Raw genomic sequence first — 21,404 nt, 5'->3', positions numbered from 1 at the left:
CTAAATGGGTGTTAATTGCATCTGCAAGTGTGAAGCTCTTGAACCGACTGAGCTGTCTGCTCCAGAGCAGCTTCTTTAGCACTGACTTAGAGGTGTTAGACTTGTGACCTCCAAGCCAATGTCTTTCCAGCAGCACTTCACATAACTGAGTGCTTACAAGGGCTGTATTTGCAACTCATCATCTCTGCAGCTGGGCTGCTTCTCCATGCTCTCATTCCAGAGCTTGCAGAACTCTCTGTCAACAGTTGTGGGGCATGGGCAGTTGAGCATTAGCACCCATTCAAACATCCCATGCCATGGAGCAGGGAAGGAGGCTCTGACTTGGGACTGAACCAATAATGACTTAATGGCAAAAGACTTCCAGCTGCATTCTAGTTGCATTCTTAGTCACAGGGCATACCTTTCCCTGTCCCACCTGTGTCTGCTGCCTCACATCTAGGAGGACGATGCTGTAGAGAGCGGTTTGCCTGATTGCTCTTGCTGGGAGGGTACTGGTGGACTTGGAGAAGTGAATTTTCTGGTAGCCCCTGAAAAAATGTGTGCTGTTGCCTGCTGAGCAGGGACCAGTCTCCTTTGATGCTCCAGATGAGTTATGGGGATGGTGCCTTGCTCTGTTTTATGAGGGTCTGTTTGACGGCGCATGGGGTGTGTTGGCAGCAAAGACCAGATGGGATGTCTTACTTGAGTGAGAGCAACACCTCATTAAGAGGATGTTTGTTTGTGACAGTAGTGAACAGCAGACACCAGGAGTGCCAGGTGCTTCTCATTAGAAGGGAGGAGAAAGTCTAGGATGGACTGTCCGTATCTCACTGCATGCACAACTCATCTGGGAGTTTCTGATGTGGTAAAGCCTGAGAGTGCTCTGCTTTTTTTGAAAGGAGCATGTTTTTCTACCCCCTTGCCTTTCTGTTTGTTCTTTTCGGGAGGCTTTACATGTAGAGCTGCTCTTCATTTTGATAAAAGATGACAGAGCTCAGGGAACTGAAGTGTCCATGGTCATCTTTCTACCCAGCTCTCCTTGCCTGTTTCATATTTGATTACCCCCCACTGCCCCTTTTGTACACACTGTCTCTCCTCTCCACCAGGAGCGTGGAATTGAGTGTAGTAGATCACAGCCCAGGTACCACTCGTATTGCGCTCCTGCAAATGGACCAGGCGGTGATGGCAAGTGGTGCAGGGTGGTTGTTGTACCCTGGAGCGGTCTCACATTTTTTGAATACTTAATACTTTAAAAAGTTTACAAGCCTACTGTAAATGAAGGGCCTGCTGTCAATTATTAATCCCCCTGGTTAGTACAGTATTATTTGCTCCCTGGCAGGGAGCTGCTAGGCTTCATCCCTCTGAAAGAGATGGTGTGGAGGAAATGCCATTGGTTTTATCTGCAGGGATTTCCCTTCTTTTTGGGTTATCTTTCAAAATCAACACTGCCCAGAAGTCCAAGAACAGCATGCACTCCAGCCTACCCTGTACTTAAGGGGTTTGTCATGTAATTTCTTTTCCCCTGCTGTCAGTGCCCTCCAAATCGCCTGTGTGTACCACCCACAGAGACAGATGGTCTCCCTAAGCTGCAGAACAAATTTTGTGGCCATGAAGATACTTTTATCTTCAAATGCTCCAAAAAAAAAATCCACCCCCTCAACCTTTGACATCCATTTCTTGTGGTGAATGATGAAATACAAATATTCTGCAAAGGAGTGAGCTGTGTGCCCTTTGGGGAAAAGGAGGAGGAAGCTCACGTTTTGTTAAAAGTGCAAGAAATGGTTCTTGTACAGCACAACCAAGTAATATGTCCAAGAGAAGTGACCCTGTGCCGAATGAGTATAGAAGAGTTAATAGGGAGCTGGGTGGTAGTAAAAAAAAAAAATCCCCCTTCCCCTACCCAGCTGAAGGCAGTATTTTTGCTTATAACTTGATTTCCCCCTCCAGCTCTCTCTACATGAATCTCTGTGCTTAAGTTCATCTTGTGCAGTTTAGTTCAAGTGGAGACCTCGGCTGGTGCTTTGGGAAGAGCTATTCACCAGCAAAATAAGCTCCGGGCACAGCAGTAAAGACCTTAACAGCGGTGTGGGGAGTGCTGCCGCTGGCTCGTGCTCCCAAAAGTCCTGGCCAAAGGTCATTTACATCCTTGTTGGGGCTCGATTTTTGATACTCAGCTCAGAACCGTGGACGGCTTCCCTGTGGCAACCCAGCATTGTTTGTAGGGTTTCTGGGCGCTGGCCATAAAATGAGGCAGCTCTTGCTTGTGCAAACCTTGCTGGGGTGGAGCTGGGTGGGGGATGCCCTGCAGTGGAGGGGTGCTGTGCAGGGGGGCCTGGGATGTGGTTTAAGAGAGCTGATATTCCTCTGTGTGCAAGGATCTGCTCGCAGGTAGCATTGATGCTGCCTCTTCAGGCCTGGCTGTTTAGGCTTGCAGGGAAATAATGCTCCAAGGTGTTGTGAGAGAAATCCTAGAAGAAGAAGCAGCTGCTATGTTGACTCAAATGGTGAGCTTCATTCAAAGTCTGGCTGTGTTAATCCTGTCCCCTGCTGCGGGGTCAAGTAAGAGCTGGTCGTCTTTCCTGAGAGAACACCCTACCAGGCCGCTGTTGGAACAAGAGCTGAATACTGATGTTTCATGGCAACAGCATCTAAACATCAAGTCTTGTTACAACACTGAAGTTCTGTTCCCAGAATCTTTGAATACATTTTGTTGTTTCCTTGGAATTAAAGTTGCATTTTTTAGCTTTCACTTAAAAAACAAACACACACCACCACCCCCCGCCCCCCCCCAAACAACAACAGCAAACAAAAAAACCCACCACCCCCTCCCCAAAAAAAAAAACAAAAAACACAAACAAAAAACCAACCAACCAAACAAAACAACAAAAAAGACCAAATAACAACAAACCCCCACAAAAAAACAACCAACCACCGCCCCCTGCCTAACCCCCCCCCCCAACAACAACAACAAAAAAGCCAAACAAACAAAAAGCACACAGAAGAACCAGAAGAACAACAGCAAACACCCTTAGTTGCTTCATATCCATTTCTGAAACTTGAAGAATTCTTTGTCTGAAGACTCTGGCCTTATTTGATGCTTGGTCAGGCTTTAAATTATCTTTTGAAAATGTAGACTCTCATAAACTTCTTGCCATACCTGCCAGTTTCTGCATATTTTTTTTTCTTTTGAGGCTCAGACTGATCAAAGGCACAGCATGCATTTTAATGTTGGGAAGAGGAAATGCATTGCTGTCATGGATTACACTGCTCCCAGGGACTCTGGAAGTGGTAATCCAGGGTACCGTGTATTGCCAGCTGTGGCAAGGTTCCTAGGTGCTTGAGTGAGGCACCAGCTCAAGTTGGAGGCTCCTGGGTGCCCTGTAGCTCAGGGCTAGGGGAGTTTGTACTTCATCCCTTCCATGTCTGCACTATGTGCCTGTCAGACCCTTGCATGCAGGGGAAGATCTTGGTCTTGCTTCAGATTCCTGTGTTCAGAAGGTAAAGCACACCTTGGTGGTGATGTCCTATCCACCCTGACTTGTGTGGAACTCTTTGAATCTTAAATGTAACCAGCAATGTGTAGAAATCTTTGAAAGAGATTAAACCTCCCTCATAAATACTCAGTATGCCCTTCAGTTACATAAATGCTTGATGATAGTTCCACTTCACTTCTTAAAATAATGCTGTTACCAAAATCGGTCCTGTCAACAATCTGGTTCTCTCTCACCCCCCCTCCCAAAGAAATCTTTTCTGGTTGCACAGGGATCTGAATGGTGGAACTGGTAATTTATATCTCTGTATTACCTATATAGCTTTTTAATTAGTTTATCTTTCTTCCTGGATTATTTTACCCAGCTCAAATTCTGCAAACTTTTAAACTGTCCTTCTGCTGCTTGAGGTGTACAAAGGTGACACAGGGCAGAAGGCAAGAGGCAGTACTGCTGCCTCTTGTGGCACTGATGGTTTCATTGAAAGCAGTACTGCTACATGCGTGAAGACGTAGGTTGCACACATGCATCCCAACAGTCTGCCTGTAGAGCAGGAGCAGTCAGTCCTTGGTGGTGGGTGGCTCTATCTGCAAAGGTCTGCTCCTCTGCTGAGCTTGGGGAAAGGAGAACATCAAGTCCTTGCTTCTTCTCCCCTACCCAGCAGGCTTAACTGCAAGATGGACTTCAGCAATGTCTCTGGCTCTTGCAAATCAGTCACAGGTCTGCGTAGAGTTGGGTGAGGACAAGTGGAGCCTGCTTGGGCTGGATGCCACACCCGTGAAGTGCCCAGGGAAGCCGGCTTGTCCCTGCTCTATTGGCACCTGCATCTCTCTGTTGTGCCTGTATCTGCCACGCTGTGTGGGTTTATGGGGACAGCCTGGCAGCAGCATCCTCTTATCATTTTTTCACTTCAGTTGTCCCCTTTGTGCTCTTTTCTCACTGCCCTCCTTCCCAACCCATCAATTTGCTCAGTAGATAAAGGAAGCCTTTCACAGCTTTGGTTTTGCTTCAGTGTGAGCAGACAGTAGTAGTTGTTTTGTTTTGTTTTTTTTTCCCCTCCTAAATAAGCAAATTAGTATTCTCACTAGTTCCCTTAAGGACACCCTACTGCTTTGCAAAACCATGGCACGCAGGCAGACTGCTTGGTGTGCTGTCAGTGTGCTTGGAAAACCCATTTCTGAGCTCTAGCGCGTGGATCCAACTGCTCTCTATGTCTGATTCAACTACGGCTGGTTCCTGAGGGCACTGGGTTGAGCTTGTAGTGTGGGTGTCCAGCCAGGCGTTGGTTTGGTTCACTGTGGGTGTCTGGGACGTGGTTTGCTCTCATCTTTTTTCTCTGCTGTTGCAGCAGACCCTGAGGCAGTGAGTTGCTGGTAGCAAGGGCTAGCTCTCTGCTTGATGAGAAGGTAGCACCTTCGCCTGTTTGAATGCGTTATGCATGATCAAAGGGAAGTGGATGTCTCTAGTTGGAGAGCTGTTGGGGCATCTGCTTGTGGTTATTGGTGTCTGAGGGACTGGTTGAAATCCAACCCAAGCTGTTAGCGCCTGAAAGCTGCTGTTGTCTGCTGGCTAATCCGTGAGCTGTACCGTTTGGATTTAGTGGTTCTGCTGAGTGTCTGCATGGTGAGTGCTTGAAAACAACCCCCCCACACACACTGTTCATCTTCGAGAGACGGTCTTGGCGTAGGAGGATGTGAGTGGTTTGCTTTGGAGCCTGCTCTCCCAGCAGCTGGCTTCCTCAGCCTTCTGGGGCAGAGGTTTGTCATGCCGCACACTCAGGCTTTCACAAGCTGCTCTTTCAGATGCAGTCCCTGAAGCTGCTCCTGTTGTACCCGTTCCCATGGATGGGCTGAGGTAATTGGTGCAACGTACCTTTGCCACATGCTAACAAACTCCCCTTTGCTGCTCTGCATGGGGGTGAAAGACAGCCTTTGGTTACCTAGGCTGACCCCTGCCAATAAGAATTGCATTCAGTGAACCTGGGAAGCAGCTTAGGCTCAGCAGGAGCTTAAGTGTTTCCTTTTGTGTGAAAAGAGTCCCACACCTCCCACAGAAAGCTCCTCCAGTGTTCCAGGTCCTCCGTTGTTTCTAAAACTCACTTTAGGCTTTTGCAGCTTATTTCTTATTTGATTTTTCAATCTGCTGAATATGATGCTGGAGGTAACAAGTGTCCCTATGATCTTTGTGTCCCTTGGCACTGTATACTGTGAAATGGGATGTTTACTGTGTCACTGAGGAGAAGTGCAGTGCTGTCACAGTATCCAACCTCAACACAGTGACTGTCTTTTTCTGGGAGACTGTATTATTTGGTAACTTGTACCACTCTTTGAGAGAGTTGTGCTCTTTTCCTCCTTCTCCTCACTGTATATTACTACTAGTATCCTGGGTTTTTGTCCTGGCTAATTATACCAGGTGCCACCTTGAGCTGTTGGAATTGGAAGCAAGGTCAGTGCAGCTGTTGGGAAAGCATTCATCGAAATGTGAAGTTCTACCAATAAAGGTGACTGGGAAAAACATTCAGCCCACATGTTGGTACCATGAAGACCAGTTAACTTCATGAAGTATTAGGATGTAAAGCTTCTCAGAAGGAGAATTGCAATGGGAGCATGCCTGTGGGTTTACTGTGGTTTTATAGCTGCTTGCTAGAACTTAGCACTCTGTACATCTGTAGCAGCATCTTCTTAGTGCTGCCCTGGGAATACTTTTATAGGGTTCTTCAGGGAGGCTTAAATAAGTAGCTTGTTTGGATCGTGTGACATAAAGGAGCAGATTTTTTTTTCTTTTTTTCCCCCCCAAAGTTTGGTCATACCCTTCTGTAAAACTGTCTTTTTCAAAAGCTCCCATTTCCATATTCACAGCTTATCTGGACACACAGTTAAAATCCTGTTTATTTATTTTTAAAAGACTGGGAGGGGAGAGAACAGATGGGGACTGGTTGCTGCGCAACCATGGCACAAACTCTGTATTTGGGCTCCATATAAATTGTGCCATTAATAGATGTACGTTCGCTTCCTTTGGGGCAGCAGTCATGCTGCCATCACAGTGACAACCTGTTAGCTATGCTGAGCTTTCCTTCCCTGTTAAAGGCTTGACCTTGCAAATTCTGTTCTGGGCCTGACCAAATGCCAGAAGTCAGGTATCTAAAACAAAATTGCTGCATCTCGGTTGCCTGGTGCCTGTTCCAGGGAGGGCGAGGATTGCATTTGGCTGCCTTAGCAGAGTTAGAAACTTCAGTTGTAGTTGTCTGACAAGAAAATGTGGTTTTCATGTTCCTAGAATTTGCAGTCTTGTTCTCCTGACTCTACCAAGCTGAAAATGCTGTTGTAGTTACGACGATCAAAAGGCATTTTTCTGCTCTGCTTGCTTGGCCAGAGCCGCTGAAGGAGTTCCTTGCCTTGGCATCTCTGTGGAGCTCTGACTTCAGCTCTGTTTGCGCGAGAGGACTAAACTGTAGCTAAGGCATCGGTGCTACTGCAAAGCGCTCCTGCATGACCTCGGTCCCCTCAGGAGCCTTGCTTCAAGGTGCTGCTTGGGGAGGACAGTAAGTACCAAATCCCTCATGCCCTGCCAGCTCATGGGAGGCAGCCCCTGATGTGACTGTGCTGCCCCGGGTGCATCTGCCTGGGCAGCCTGTGGTGGTCTCGCCACTATCTATGGTAGCCATGGTGGAGTGGCAAGTCTGTGTAGAGGATAGTGGAAATACGTTCTGTAAGAGCTTCCATCAGGAATGTTATTGGTGTGAGAAGCGCTTTAATTCTGCATTTCAGATGGGTATTTCCAGTTTTGTTTCTGAGGCTTCAGTCCTGGTGACTGTGCTTTGGAAGAGCAACCAAGTGTGGTGAAGAACCAGGAACTTGAGCCCCATCTCTGGGCCCAGCAAAAGAGTATGTGAAGGAAAGGGGTTTTCCAGGAGGCAGATATGATTGTAGGGTGCTTCTCGGAAGGCGCAGAAGTTTTCTGAGCCTGTTGGGTATGAGCTGACAGCGCTGCTATAGAGTAAGAAGTGCTCTGGATGAGCAGCTTAGTGTTCCAGGAGACCTCAGCACCTCTTGCAGCAGATACAGCTGATGCACTTGTAGGCTGGAGACAACCAGTAAGGAAAAATCAGCTCTGCGTGGAAGATTGCTTTGTGCTGTCCTTGCTCAGCTTCTGTCTGAGGTATCAAAGCTTCCCAGCTGGCTGTGGCATGTATTTTGTGTGCCCAGAGACCCTGGCTTGTTTTGATGCTGTATCTGTTTTGGAGAACACAAAAAGAAAAACAAAATTGTTTGGAGGAGAGGAGTCTGTGTTGGGAACCATTTGATTAAATAACCCCAGGCTTCTTCAGCCCCCAATTAGCACAGGGCTGATCAGGCCTATCTGACTGTCCCTGTGGATTTTAGGTGTGTGGCTCACCCTGAACTCTGATGCTGCAGGATTTGCATCCATAGCGAGATAAGGAAGTGAGTGCTCTGGTAGCAAACAGCTCAGCTCTTTCTGGATGTGTATTTATATCTCTATCTGTTGCAAAAGCATGAGGCACTCCTCTGCCTCTGATGATCAGCGGTGTCTGGCTGATGGTTGGTATAGTACCATGACAGGCTACTTTTCTAGCTTAGCAGGAAAGCACAAAACTGCTAAAACCACGTGAATGACTCATAGCTGGGTTTGACCCTAGTGTGTCCAATGGCAACTCTGAGTGTAGAGTTGTGGCTTCAATTTTTTTTTCTCCTCCTTATTTTCTTTTTCACTAACCCTTCCTCACCACTTTAGAAGACTCAAAACTCTTACTAGAAACCAGCATGGCCCAAAGCCAGTATTTTGATAATATAAACAGATTACTTGTGCTTTGCTTCAGTATAGCACTGGCTTGTTTTCCTGGAAATCTCCTAAAAAAGCCAATTTCATTATTGGTACAGTTATGTTACAGAAGGCAAATACAAAGCCAAAATGGCCTCTGAGCTGCCGAGTATGGCAAGACTCAAATCAAAATTCCATGTAGCAGCAAATATTCGAGCTAAATGGTTCCTGACTTACCTTTTGAGAGAAAAAATTGGCAATAGTTGCTGCCTTTGTGTCGCATAGTCCCCTCATCCACTTCCTTGGATGCCCTGTAAAAGTTAATTCATTACTGTTTGTAAAGGACTCTGTGTTTCTTTGCTGCCAAATGCCACTGAGGTACCCTGTGCTTCTGTTGGGTCTGCTTGTTTGCTTTCCCTCTTGTCAGCGTGCTGTGACATGGCCTTCTTCAGGGTAGTGGTAATAATAATTAAAAAAAGAAAAGAAAGCAACCCTCAATCTACACAAAATGCAAAGTACCAAAACGTAGAGCCTTACTGCTTGCAAGGAAAACTTGGTTTCTAGTAGGCCATTGGCCTGTGCATGAGGCTTTTTCTCATATTATAGGTTTTGAGTCAGAACTGTTGCATGAAAATGCTTTTTGTGTCCTGATGTGCTTTTCTATATTCTGGTAGTTTGTTATGATGCTTGAAGTATATTGGGCTGCCAGACCTTCCTCATAGGATTGTGAGGAGGATCCTCACTCTGACCTTCTCCAAGCACGCAATTAAGTACTGAGACTTTCTGTTCGTTTTCTTCCTGCCCCTCCCCATTCTTTCAAAATCCTACACGCCAAGGAAGGCCTCGGTTTGCTGAAGTGGGGGGTGAATGAACGCAGTGACTGACGTGATGCTGAACCCCTCCAGAGACACAGCTGTGAGGAAGCAGCCTCCGAACAACATGGGCCCCGGGATGGCCACCAGCTCCCATCCCTGTTGGAGCTGGTGTGTGGGTCAGGAGATGATTTGCTGCAGCCTCTTTACCTTCCTCACAAGGCAGGAGAGGGTTTGCCCTGCAGTGGAAAGTCCCAAAAAACCTGAATTTCTGTCGGCAGACTGCAGTCTTCCTTAGCATTTTTGCTTTGCTCCTCAGGGCTGCTCCAGGTTCTTATTTGCTTGTGGTTACCCCCGCTCCTTGCACATGGCATTGCACAAGTGTGGTGGGTCTCTTTCTGCCGGATTTGGGATGGCTGTGCCTGTTCGAGAGGGGGTTCTTGTTGGTCTGCAGCTCCCACGTGGGGCAGGGCTGGCTGTCCTGTGCTGTGCAGGGTGAGGCTTCCCCTTGATGTGGGTGAAGAAGTTGAGCAACGCAGCCCAGAAGGCTCTGATTCAGCCTTCTCCTCGCTCTTGCTAATTATTGTGACCCTTCTAATTTTCTTGTTTGGAGAATCTTCTCTTTAATTCTTTTTATTTTTTTTTCTTTTTTTCTTTTTTTTCCCTTCTTCTTTGAAAGATAATTTGAAGAGTCGCAGTACAGCTGTCTTCTTAACCTAACATGCTTACGATTGACTATATGGGAGATAGAAGTGGGAAACTGATGTTTAATTAAAATTCTCTCCCTAGAGGGTAGACCCTCTGTGTGACTGGGGTGTCTCATATGTGGGACTGAGCCTGTACTGGATTTGCATCAGCAAAAAATACCTGGGCTTTAATTTTCGAGGCAATGATGGTTGCTTATTGCAATGTAAAAGCTTTGTTGTGTTTGGATTGTGGGTGCATGTGCCAATGAATGGGGTAGGTTACTTAGTGAGGGGATGGAAGGGTTAATGGGTGGGGAAAGCTGGCATCCTGATGATAACATGCTCTATGAGGTCCAGGGAAAATGTGTATGTATCAAAATAAATTATTCTATCCTGTCATGCATTGTGTTTTGTCCTAGTAGAGCTAGTTGGTCAATGAAGCACCTCCCAAACATTTCCCACTGCTCCAATGGAAGTCCCAGTGCAGTCTGAAATGAGAGCAGTGGATTAGCAGAGTATAACTGATTTTTATCTTCTTGTTTTCAATTGGTCCTAGTTTTCCAAATGTATTTCGAGATGAAACTCTATGGAGTTTTACCTTTCTGGGAAGCAGACATGGAAAAACTTAGTCGTGTTTGAATGCAATCAGAAAGAGGGATATGTGCTGCTGCCGCATGGCTTCTGTTATGACATTTTTATTTTAAGCTGCAGCAAATTCAGAGTAGAAATCAGAACTCTGGCAGGGAGGAAGAAACCGGTTTTCCCTTGTTCTGTATCAGTGACTACGTGTGTGTGGCAGTGGGTCAGTCTGTACTACTTCATTAAAGGAAAATTATTTCCTTGATTTCATAGTGGCTTTTTATTACATATCAGTAGCTGAGTGCTTAAAGGGAGTTGCTTTCAAAAAACCTGATATGAGGAAATATGAAGGACTGGCATCTGAAAGGTAAAGCTTTTGAGATGCTCTTGCTAGATGCAAAAGACCTCACCAAACAGTCCTAAAGGTGGAAATTGCTTCAAAAGCTAAATTCATCATCTTCGGGAAATACAACTAATGAATTATATTGTGCTGTACCATAATACTGACTGATGAAGGTACATGGTGAACAAGTCTGGGTTTGTTCTTTTTTCACAGAAATCTTGTGAATGGGCTGGCATCTGTGTTTAAATCACTGATCAGTGGAAAGAGGGGGCAACTGGAGAATGAGGGTGTCAGAGCGTGTGTGTGTGTGTGTGTGTATTTAAATTACTGGGGTGTGATGCAGAAGTTTAATATTAGCACAAGGCACGGGAAAATTTAAATTGCTCCTCTGGGAGTGTGCACTGATTCAGTAGTAGTGCTGAGAATTGAATTTAGGTCTTAATTGGTTTATGTCTTATTTTCCCACGTTACTATCCTTGTAGTGTTTTCTTCCTATGTTGTAACATGTGTGAGAATACTCAGTTGCTTTCCTTAGGAGAAGCTTTGTTGGTAAGTGTGAACTTTACAATTAACTGGCAACAAATGTGTTGGCAGTTCCCTTATAATTTTTATGTGTTCAAAATGAAATTAAGTTTCGGTTTTTGGCAAATTCCTGCTGGCTGAATCGGCGATCTTGGTTCTTTGCTGAGAATGCTACTGCCGGCTGAACATGGAGCTGGAGCAACGTGGAGAGATCCATGTCCTAGATCCTCTGTGTGTATTGGCATTTCTAAACACCACAGCTCTGGTTTGTTTTGAAATACTGTCTTATTTCTTGGTAGCAGTGCCTACGGACATCTCTCTGTTGTCAAAATGATTGCAAAGGAAGATACCTCTGGGTTGAGCCTTTCCTGTTGCTGGCACGTGTGTTGTTTTGCTCCCATGTGTCATCACTTTATGTAGAGGCATCCCTTCAAAGGGGCAGAGGGAGTGTCACTGCTCCTGATTCTGTCCCTGCCTGGGATTTAACAAGCAATACTGAGGTAATCCCTTCTCTCGAAGCCGAAGCCGTACTCCTCAGGCAGCGATCTTATCTTGCTGTGAAAGCTGAAGAGATTGGGCTCTTGTCAGTGCTGGGACAGAGGAGATCTGAGGAGCTGCTGCGAGGTGTGGCTGAAAATGACTCAAAGGGGAAAGCATCCATCCTGAGCTGGGCCTTCCATCAAGGCTGGCCAGCTGCAGCAAAACCAGCATGGTGCTCTGATCTTCAGCCTGGGCAAGGTCTCTGCGTCACATCTACCCTACCTACCGGCTTTAGGCAGCTTGAGCTCTTGTTCTGTTCTTTCCCATACTTTGGGCAGCCTAGTGCTTTGGTTTATGTGCCGCCCTTGTAGGGAATTCCTGTTCTCCCCCTGTTTGAGATAGGGGCAGAGACATTTATCTTGCATCTTAAATGAAATTTCAGGTCCTAGAGAGAGTAATTAACATTCTGCATATTCTGTGGGCGTGACAACCCTGTTCCAAATAATGTGTCTATTATTTATTTGTTTGTTTGTTTGTTTATTTATAGGAAACAAAAGAACTTGTTGCATTTTGGGGGACTTGGTCTTAGGTTTTCTTTCTTTTGTTTGTTTTCCCAGCATCCAGCGAGCTGCACTGGTGGTTCTGGAAAATTACTACAGAGATTTCACAGTCTACAACCCAGCTTTGTTAACAGCCTCCAAATCCCGTGCAGCCAAGCATATGGCTGGACTGAAAGTCTACAATGTGGATGGTAGGTGAGGTGAAATGTAGTCTCTGAGACTGGGTGGGATGGGGAAGGGCTGGGTTGGCTTAATGCTTTGTTATGCACACATTCTCACCTTTTTGCTTTGCCAAATCCTTGTCTCTTGCTGGAAATCTTCCTAACAGTGCTGAGTTTACCGGTTCCAGATGACTTTACAGATGTGTTTAGCCCACAATAAGGCTTTTGTCTTTGCCAGGTGAAACGGCCAAGTTTTGGATCAGGCTTAATTATTATGTGGCTTGTCAAGCACTTTTCGACACCACTGCTTGTTTTAGGCAGCCCCTGCATTTTGTCACCCTTGGGCCATCTCCTTGCTTGTGCTAGTACAATAAATACAAATTTTAACCTAAATGAGCTCCTCAGTTGTTTCCCATGCCACTTCCACAGGCAGCCTTCCAGAAAGTGAAGGAGATTGATACCAATGTGGGAAGAAGCAGCAGCCTTAGGAGTAAATTATGCATGGCCCTGCTCCCAAGTCATCATGATGCTAAGCAGCTTGTGGAAATTCAGCAACAGATAACTATTCCCCTTGAGCTTTACCATTCTGTACACCTGTTTCAAACTTTTTGGACTTTAAAGAAGCCTGTGGAAAGATGGCCCGGTGGATCCCTGTGGACACTCAGAGCAGTGAAAACTGGACTTAATCATTTGACACTCTTAAACCCTATCAGTGAAAGCTAGGCTTGATAAGCAGCCATTACAGCCTTTATGTAAGTGCGCATTCCCTTGATGGAAGAGTTGAAGTTGAGTAGGGAAGCTTTTATAGTGCAGGATGGCTGAAGGCCTGTCACAAGATGTGGTACGGCACATTCTGCTCATGAATTTGTTAATATTGGAAGGCTTTGAGAGCTGGAAGGGAGAAGGGACTGAAGTGACTTAACTGAGCAAGGTGCCTCTGTGTGCAGGGTGTGAACTGAAATACAAAGAATATCTGTCACATGGAGAAACACGAGACATGACTGTTTTGCCTTCAGTAAAGTTTCAGTGCATTATGGATGGGTTTTTTGGGGGCAGGGTTGGTGGTTTTTTGTTTTTTAATTTTTGGTGACTTTAGAATTTTCAAAGACCTTATTGTAAACGTTTTCCCAAACCTGATGCAGCACTCCTGAGCCCCTAAAATTAATTGGATATTTAGATCCTTACAGTGGGATGTCCCCATCCTGACAGAGGAAGCGGGGAGCAGGGTGAAGTGAGAGGGGCAGGCATGCCCATTCTGTATCCCCTGTTGCCTGGAGTGAAGAAGCTCTCAGGTGGGAGAGAATAACTTGGGTTGGAGAGGGGTGACAAACAAGACTCACTCTGCTCTTCTGTAGAGGTGAAGTCTCTGATTGCAGCTTCTCACTCTGAACAAAGCCTGGTGTGTGGAAAGTGAGGGCTTCCCGATCCTGCGGGTGTCTGCCCACCATTCAATCTCAGCGGCTCGACAGGCTGGCTGCAGGACGTGCCATTCCGGTTACTGGCTGGCTTGTCTTCTCCTGCACTGCAGCATCTCTTCAGAAGGTGTCGGGGTCACTGTTCCTGCAGCACCTGCTGGGACACTGGGACTTGCAAGCCTAGAGGAGAAACTTCCAGTCTGTTAGTAGCTTAGGAGCTCCTACCTCACAAAACTTTGTTGGAAGAGAAGGAACCAGAAACATGCTCCAGATGTGGCTGGCAGGCCTTTCCAAATGTCAAAGCTCATGAGTTTGCCAGGGCCTAAAAACTCATGCCTTCCCTTCTGAGGCACTTATCAGTTCCCTGGGCTGTTGTGGAAATCTCAGGCTTAGAGGTGTGTCCTTAAGGTTCCCGTCCATTTTACAAAGCAGAGCGTAGTTCTGGCTGCAGCTTACCTTGGCATCCTGACAGTCTCTTACACTCTCCGTGTGAAAAGAGAGTAATGCTATTAAGGCAGCCTAATTTGTTGGCAGCTTTTGTATTTGATAGTGGAACAGCCAGGAAGGAAAAACATCAGGCTGTAATCTCTCTTATACAGAGTGGGTAGGCTCACCTTCAAAACCAGGATTTTCATTGCCAGGCATAGTCAATGAGGCAAATTACAGTCCTAAACCAAATTTGGGAGCGAGTGTCTCCCTTGAGTCATATCTTCCATTTCAGAGCTGTGAAACAAAGTCTGAAGTGTTTAGACTTTTAAGAAGCTGTCTGTGTGAATGCTCGTCCTTCCCACTGCCGAGCTTTAAGCTTCTGTCTTGGAATCTGGTTTGTGCTTTTTAGGAAAAAATTAACAAGTTGCGCTTGCATGAGCAGAACAATTTTAAGCATGTCTGTGCAATTGATTGGCCTTAACTACTGCCAGTTGAGAGTGTGGGCTTTCAGAGCAGTTAGTCAGAAAAGCAGCTCACGGTGGCTTGGATGCAGTCCAAGGCTTCTCCTTTTTCCCTCTGGGTAGACCCTGCTCTATCTAGGTAGAAGGTCCGATAAACTCTTCTGGGGCAGCATTTTTTTCCTCTGTCTGCCCAAACAGCCAGACCTGTGATCTTCATGGTGGAGCTGCAGAACCTACTACTGTATTTGAAGGTCACTAATTAAGGTCTTGTAGTAGACAGCTCTGTCACTTGGTCGGGTGTTACGGAGCAGATCGCAGCTTTGCTGTAGCTGTTAACAGCAACAGAAGCTGTAATGGCAGGTGCTGTTCAGAGTGCCATGAGAAGCTGCTACACTTATAGACCCCAGTGTACCCTATTGCAGGATTGTTGTTCTGACAGCATTTGCCCTTCCGGAAAACCCTGTGCTTTGTCTAAAGGTGACCCTGCTGCCTCCGCCTCCCGTTTTTCCTCCCTGCGCGTAACTGCCTGGAGTTTGGCTTTTGTTCATTCATCTCCACGTCTCATGATGTTCTTGTGTTTGTCTTTCTCCTCTTTCCAACTCCTCACTTCTTGTGCTCACACACTGTCTTGTTGCTGAAACGTGATGTGTTCCAGCTGCCCTTGCCTTCAAACTGAAAACATATATAATGGGTGGTAAGTTGCATCTTTGGCATGTGCACCTCACCTCTGCCTTTGTGTATGTTGCGTGAGATCCTTCATCCCAACTAACTTTCCTCCTCCACGTGCCAAATCCCCTTCTCTAAGCCTGTGCTGCCTCGCAGGGTTTCTACCAGAGCTCCTGAGGACTGGAAAAGGGTTTATAGATTTGGCTGGGACAACTGGAGCCACAGAGCACTTGTGACAGGTGCTGTGGGGTGCTGGTCTGTCCCAGCCTCAGCCCTGTGGCAGTAACACCACTTTTCTCGCCTCCCGAAGGCCCAGGTAACAACGTGTCGGGGCAGTCCCGTGCCATGATCGCAGCCGCGGCACGTCGCAGGGACTCCAGTCACAACGAGCTCTACTATGAAGAGGCTGACCATGAGCGCCGAGTGAAAAAACGCCGTGCAAGGTAAAACCGTCCCGGGTGCGAGGCTCAGTCGCAGGGGGCTTGCTGAGCCTGACAAGGGGCGAGGGACCCATGATTAAGGGCTGTAAACCTGTCACAGCAAAGAAGCATGTGAAACCCAGATGCATAAGTGATGGCAACAACTTGCAACTGGAATTACCTGAAGAACATGCATAAAGTAGAGCTTATGTATAGTATGCAGATAAGCTAACGCAATGTCATGGATTAGGGAACAGTCCAGTGCTTGACAAATCTGTAGTTACTTGCTGTAGGAACTCCCATAATTTCCCCCCATGCCCAGGCTGGTCGCCTCAGCTCACGTAATCCAGGGACAGGATCAGTGGAGCACTTGGTGTTGCTTGTTCATGGGCGAGGAGAATATTTGTGTTTGCAGACTACTAACAGGGGCAGTTTGACTGCCCTTTTCAATGACTTGAGGAGGAAAGACCACAAGTGGTTACATTTTATTTTGGACCTTATGTATGTTTTCTGCCAATTGCGCTCGATTGCAGAGTTGATGCTTTGTTGAGGTGACCCGAGATAGTGCCTCTTTTTGCTTTGGAGCTTAACTGATGTTTTGTAGTTAACATGCTTAACAGTTTGAGGCAAGTTGCTTATGGACAGGCACCCCTGAACTGAGCTGTGTTTGGAAGGAATGTGCTGTAACTGGAGGGAGCTGGCTTGTTTTGTGTTTCCTTTTGGCAGTTTGTATTTCATTGGGAAAGTGCTGGCACAGTGTGTCCCTGCAGCCTGCTTCCGTCTGACCTGTGCTCTATGTCAGCTCTATTTTGGGGTCTCTTCCAGCCTTGGAGCAATAGGAACTTAAACTTTCCTTTCTGTGCAGCACAGCATTCTAACTCGGGCACATCTCCATTCCATGCTGAGTTTGATTAGAGTGGCTGCTTAGTCAGAGGAAAGCCATCAGTCACTAGAAGATTAGGCCAGATATTTTGAAGGAGGAAAGTCAGAGCTGCAACAAAAAGACATGAGGAGATTAGAAACTCATTTCCACCCCCTACCTCCTCCAGGTCAAATTAAACAAAATGGGCAGGGGTCAAGGCCTCTCGTGCTGTTTCTCATATGTAGTCTGAAAGCCGTGTGCCGTACCTCTGCTTGTCTCAAGGGAGTTCCACTGGCTTTAGGATGCTTTGGATATTGAGAGAAGTGTGGAAAGTAGTTGATGACTTGAGTGGAAGTCTAGTGTGAAACAAGTCCTGGCTGGAGCGGCAAAAGAGCTTTGTTGGGTGACCTGTTATCGTTGCTTTGTCCTCACTAAATGCAATGTAGCCCCTTGCTTGTTACTTAGTACTGGGCTAACTTGCAAGTGTCATATCCTTCTGTTTGCATTTTTGTGATGTGGTCTTGGTGTTTGCTCACCTGTGCCAACACGGGAATGGTTTGCAAGGTGTCCCTAGCTGCAGTGTTAGGAGTGAAGACGGGAGCCCCGTCACTGTTCAGTGGAGGGGTGCAGAGCGATAACTCGGCAGCACAAGTTCTGTATCCAGCTGGTGTAAATCCGAGCAGACAGCAGCTTGTGAGCACAGAGTCTCGAAGCAATCTGCATCCTGGTCACGGTTGTTTATAGCCAGCCTTTTCCGGACTCCTTGCCTGTCCTTATGCTTTACGCTGCAGTACTGTGTGCTGGAACCGTTGTTTTCAAAGGCATGCACTGAAGGCAAGGGCAGCTGTGACTTATTTGAGTCATGTAGCTGATGTTTATGCTGTGTTGGCAGAAACAAGTACGACACTTGGGCTTTTGAAGTGTTAATCCTGGTTTATGACCCTCGATTGCTGGATGGCTTGGCCAAGGAAAGAAAAGCTGCTGTTTACCCCTCCAACTATCAGCAGAGAAGATTTTCTGTAAATTGTCTGATGGCAGGCAGTGACTCAGTAGCAAAGATGGGAATAGGAGCTTGTAAATCCTGACTCCCAGGCTTTGCCTTAACCACAGACCCATCTTATCCCGCTTGTTATGAGTCTTGCTGTCCTGTTTTTCCTTTTGCAGGCTTGTGGTTGCAGTAGAGGAGGCTTTCACTCACATCAAACGCCTTCAGGTGGAGGAACAGCAGAAAGCTCCAGGAGAGACGATGGACCCCCGAGAAGCAGCCCAGGCGATCTTCCCCTCCATGGCAAGAGCTCTGCAGAAGTACCTTCGCACCACCCGCCAGCAACAGTACCACAGCATGGAGAGCATCTTGCAACACTTGTCCTTCTGCATCACCAATAACATGACACCAAAGGTAACACTTTCTCTAATGCTGATGCAGGAAGAAGGGAGAAAGGGATGGCACATCTGTGTGTGCATGCAGAACTGAAAACAGTCAAGGGAGGTAAATGGAGGTTTTCATAGTTCCTGTCTGTGATCAGTGCATTGCAGGTGGCATCAGGTTTTAAAGGGAAGTAATGTTTTGTCTACAGCATCTTCTGTCTCTTTTTTTTTTCTGAAAGTACCTATGAAATAATTGTTCTCATATCTAGTTCCACAAACGAAGAACCAAAGAAGTGTTCAAGGTGGTGGCCTTGAGTCAAGGGGAATTCTCCCAGCTGGCTCATGGTAGCAACATGATCCAGGTGGCAACCTGCAAAGGACCACTTTTTTTTTTGGTTCCCTCTGCAGTGTTCAGTTTTGGACTGCTTCTAATTATTGCCTAAATCCCTGTGTGTCTGACAGTGTTTCTAATTCATGGGCCGCTTGATCAGACGTCACTTTGCTGCTTTGCCCCCGTGACTGTTGATTTGTAGACACAGGAAAGAACTGAAAGATGAGGGAAACAGGTCACACAATCCCCTTCCTACTCTCCACCTTCCCCTCTAAGAACATCCCACAATCCTTCAGAAGGGTTAGAAATATGAGTTTACTCCTGAGCACTTACCCAGGACTTACTATGCTAAGAGCAGAAATGCTGTCAAGAGATGGGGTTGAGCACCCTCTCACTGGGATCCACCTGGGACCTTGCCCTGGGACCTTGCCCAGCAGTTCTGCTGCCATTAAGATTGCAAAGGAGACTTGAAAACACAAGTGATGTCAAACAGTGTCCCACGTTCTGCTTTCAGTTTTGCAGCTTCAGTCAGGCTGCAAACATGGAAACCTCTGCTTATCCACCTTAGCTTGGCCTGAACTAAGATGATTAAGGGAGTGGAGCATCTCCCTTATGAGGAAAGGCTGAGGGAGCTGGGTCTCTTCAGCTTGGAGAAGAGGAGACTGAGGGGTGACCTCATTAATGTTTACAAATATATAAAGGGTGAGTGTCATGAGGATGGAGCCAGGCTCTTCTCGGTGACAACCAATGATAGAACAAGGGGTAATGGGTACTAACTGGAACACAAGAGGTTCCACTTAAATTTGAGAAGAAACTTCTTCACAGTGAGGGTGCCAGAGCACTGGAACAGGCTGCCCAGGGGGGTTGTGGAGTCTCCTTCACTGGAGACATTCAAAACCCTCCTGGACACATTCCTGTGTAACCTCATCTAGTTGTTCCTGCTCTGGCAGGGAGATTGAACTGGATGATCTTTTGAGGTCCCTTCCAATCCCTAACATTCTGTGATTCTGTGATTCTGAAGAATGGAGGGCCAGCTATCTCATCTGCTTGTTTGGGATGGGTTATGCAGCTAGTAGGGGAGAAATGACCTCTGCTTTACTGAACTGCTGCTGGATGGCAGTCTTGACAGCAAGAAGTTGGGGCTGTAACTTTGCAGACTTGCTGGGATGGACTCAGAGAGGATCTCCTAGTGGTTATCTCTGCTCCTGGGGTCTGAAAAGCTGGGAGGGACTGGGAAGAGGATGTTTGCTGAAGTGTGGAAGCTGAAACAGTTTGCAGTGTGGCAAGCCTGTGCTTGCAGAGCTGTATCTGGTGATGGGAAGAGAGCATCGATGCAGAGCTAGTGTGGGGCTGGCGCTAATGCGTGTCCCTCTCTTGGCAGGCATTCCTGGAGCGTTACCTCAACCCGTGCCCAACCCTCCAGTACGACAAGGATCGCTGGTTCTCCAAGCAGTGGACGCTCGTCAGCGAGGAAGCGGTCACAAGCGGGTTACAAGACGGCACTGTGTTTGTCCTCAAGTGCTTGGACTTCAGCCTTGTTGTTAATGTGAAGAAAATCCCCTTCATCAAACTCTCAGAAGAGTTCATAGACCCTAAATCTCATAAATTTGTCCTCCGCTTACAGTCTGAGACTTCAGTCTAAGGGATTTTGAGGGTGGGTTGTTTGGGGACATTTTTTTTTCAATATCGTGCTTTTGGGTTTAATTTCCCTAATGCTGACTGAAACTGGCAGATGATGGACCAGTAATATTTGACCATCTGCACTTTATTTGGAAAGGGGAGGGGGGTGTTGGGATATCTTATCTAGAAAGAAATATCTTAAGAGGTGACAGGGTGACTTGGCTCAGTTAGCTCAGCCTTGGAGGCAGAACAGATTTTTTTTTCATTTTTCTTTTCCCTCCCCTTTCCAGGCATACTGTAAATCTCATGCTCTCTTCACATGATTGCAATGTCGGTATTTTTGTTGGAGTGCTGCCGTATGCCACGTGCACCCTTTTGCTTTTGTGTCTCTGCTTTTGCTACCTGTAGCTGTTTCTAAGAGCGCGTTGCTCACCTCCCCGCTGTAGAAACCTCCTTGTGTGGGGCGTTGTGACAGTCCCTGTTCACTCAGGGAGGATATTGAAGGGTGGATGTGAGAGGATTCTGCCTCTGTGAGCCACCTAATCTGGAGAATGAAGACTTTTATTCTTTTCCTCCCCTCCATGTGTCAGTGCTGGACCTGTATGAGTGTAGTGGGGTGGTTTTGGTCTCTCTATATCTGAAATTGCTTGTCTTGAACTGGATCAGCCCATCTTGCAGATCTATTTTACCAGTGCTTGTTAATGAAACTGTTCTGTGTGACACAGCTCCCTGTTATCTCTCACCTGCTTGCCCATATCTTTGTCAGGCACTCCCAGGGCTCCCCATTTCTGTCCCCTTCTGTCTGGCTTTCCGAATGTGTTTCTCCAGCCACAGTCCCCTCAGGGTCTGCCTTACTGCCGCTTCCTTTTGCACCTGCAAGGGCTGTGTATTTGAACCAGGACAGGGTAGGCAAGTAGCTGGCTCCTCCTCAGATAAATTACAGACCCTCCCTGTGTCTGACAGCCTCTTTGAGGGGAAGGGGCTGCAGGCAGGAATGCACCCCTCCCTCTCTAGCTGGCTTTGAGTGTGTCTGGTGGAAAGATGTGCAAAAGCACTTCCCTGCTTGAGGAGAGGAGCCAGGGAAGGGCTGACCTCAGCCATGTGCACTTGCTCTGGAGAGCTGCTGTGCTCTGGAAACACTGCAGTATGTCCTTCCCCACCGTACGCCTTCAGCTATAGCTAAGAAATACCAAACTATATCTGAATGTTGAATATCTCCTTGCCTTTTTCAGCCTTTCTTTGCTGCTCAGTGTTGGGATCTGCTCCTGTGAGAGATGCGTAGCTCTTACATTGCAGTTTGGTTTGTCCAGCTGCCTTTGCCCATCAGTGCAGCTTTCATGTGTGATTCCTGTCATCTGAGATTTGCGGAGTTTTGAAAAATTTGCTTTTAACAATGAACCTAAACTGGTGTCTGAATGATTGCCAGCACAGGGTATCATGTGAC

At 46.8% G+C, this 21,404-nt stretch overlaps 1 protein-coding gene across 1 annotated transcript in view; it reads left to right on the top strand.

Annotated features, from left to right (window-relative positions):
• VANGL1 (VANGL planar cell polarity protein 1) overlaps window positions 1–20,491 on the top strand; it is a gene marked incomplete at its 5' end in the record, with an annotated part of 32,199 nt that extends 11,708 nt beyond the window's left edge. Inside the window, 4 exons of the mRNA XM_080362647.1 lie at window positions 12,286–12,419; window positions 15,671–15,803; window positions 17,806–18,040; window positions 19,722–20,491. Coding sequence (XP_080218773.1) covers window positions 12,286–12,419; window positions 15,671–15,803; window positions 17,806–18,040; window positions 19,722–19,982 — 763 coding nt within the window. The 3' untranslated portion in view covers window positions 19,983–20,491. The remainder of the gene's footprint in view (window positions 1–12,285; window positions 12,420–15,670; window positions 15,804–17,805; window positions 18,041–19,721) is intronic.
• Window positions 20,492–21,404: the final 913 nt, after the last annotated feature.

This window comes from Nesoenas mayeri (genome assembly GCF_963082525.1).
Source record: "Nesoenas mayeri genome assembly, chromosome: 1".
NCBI lineage: Eukaryota > Metazoa > Chordata > Aves > Columbiformes > Columbidae > Nesoenas > Nesoenas mayeri.
The sequence above is the reverse complement of the archived record's forward strand: the minus strand, read 5'-3'. Positions and strand labels throughout refer to the sequence as shown.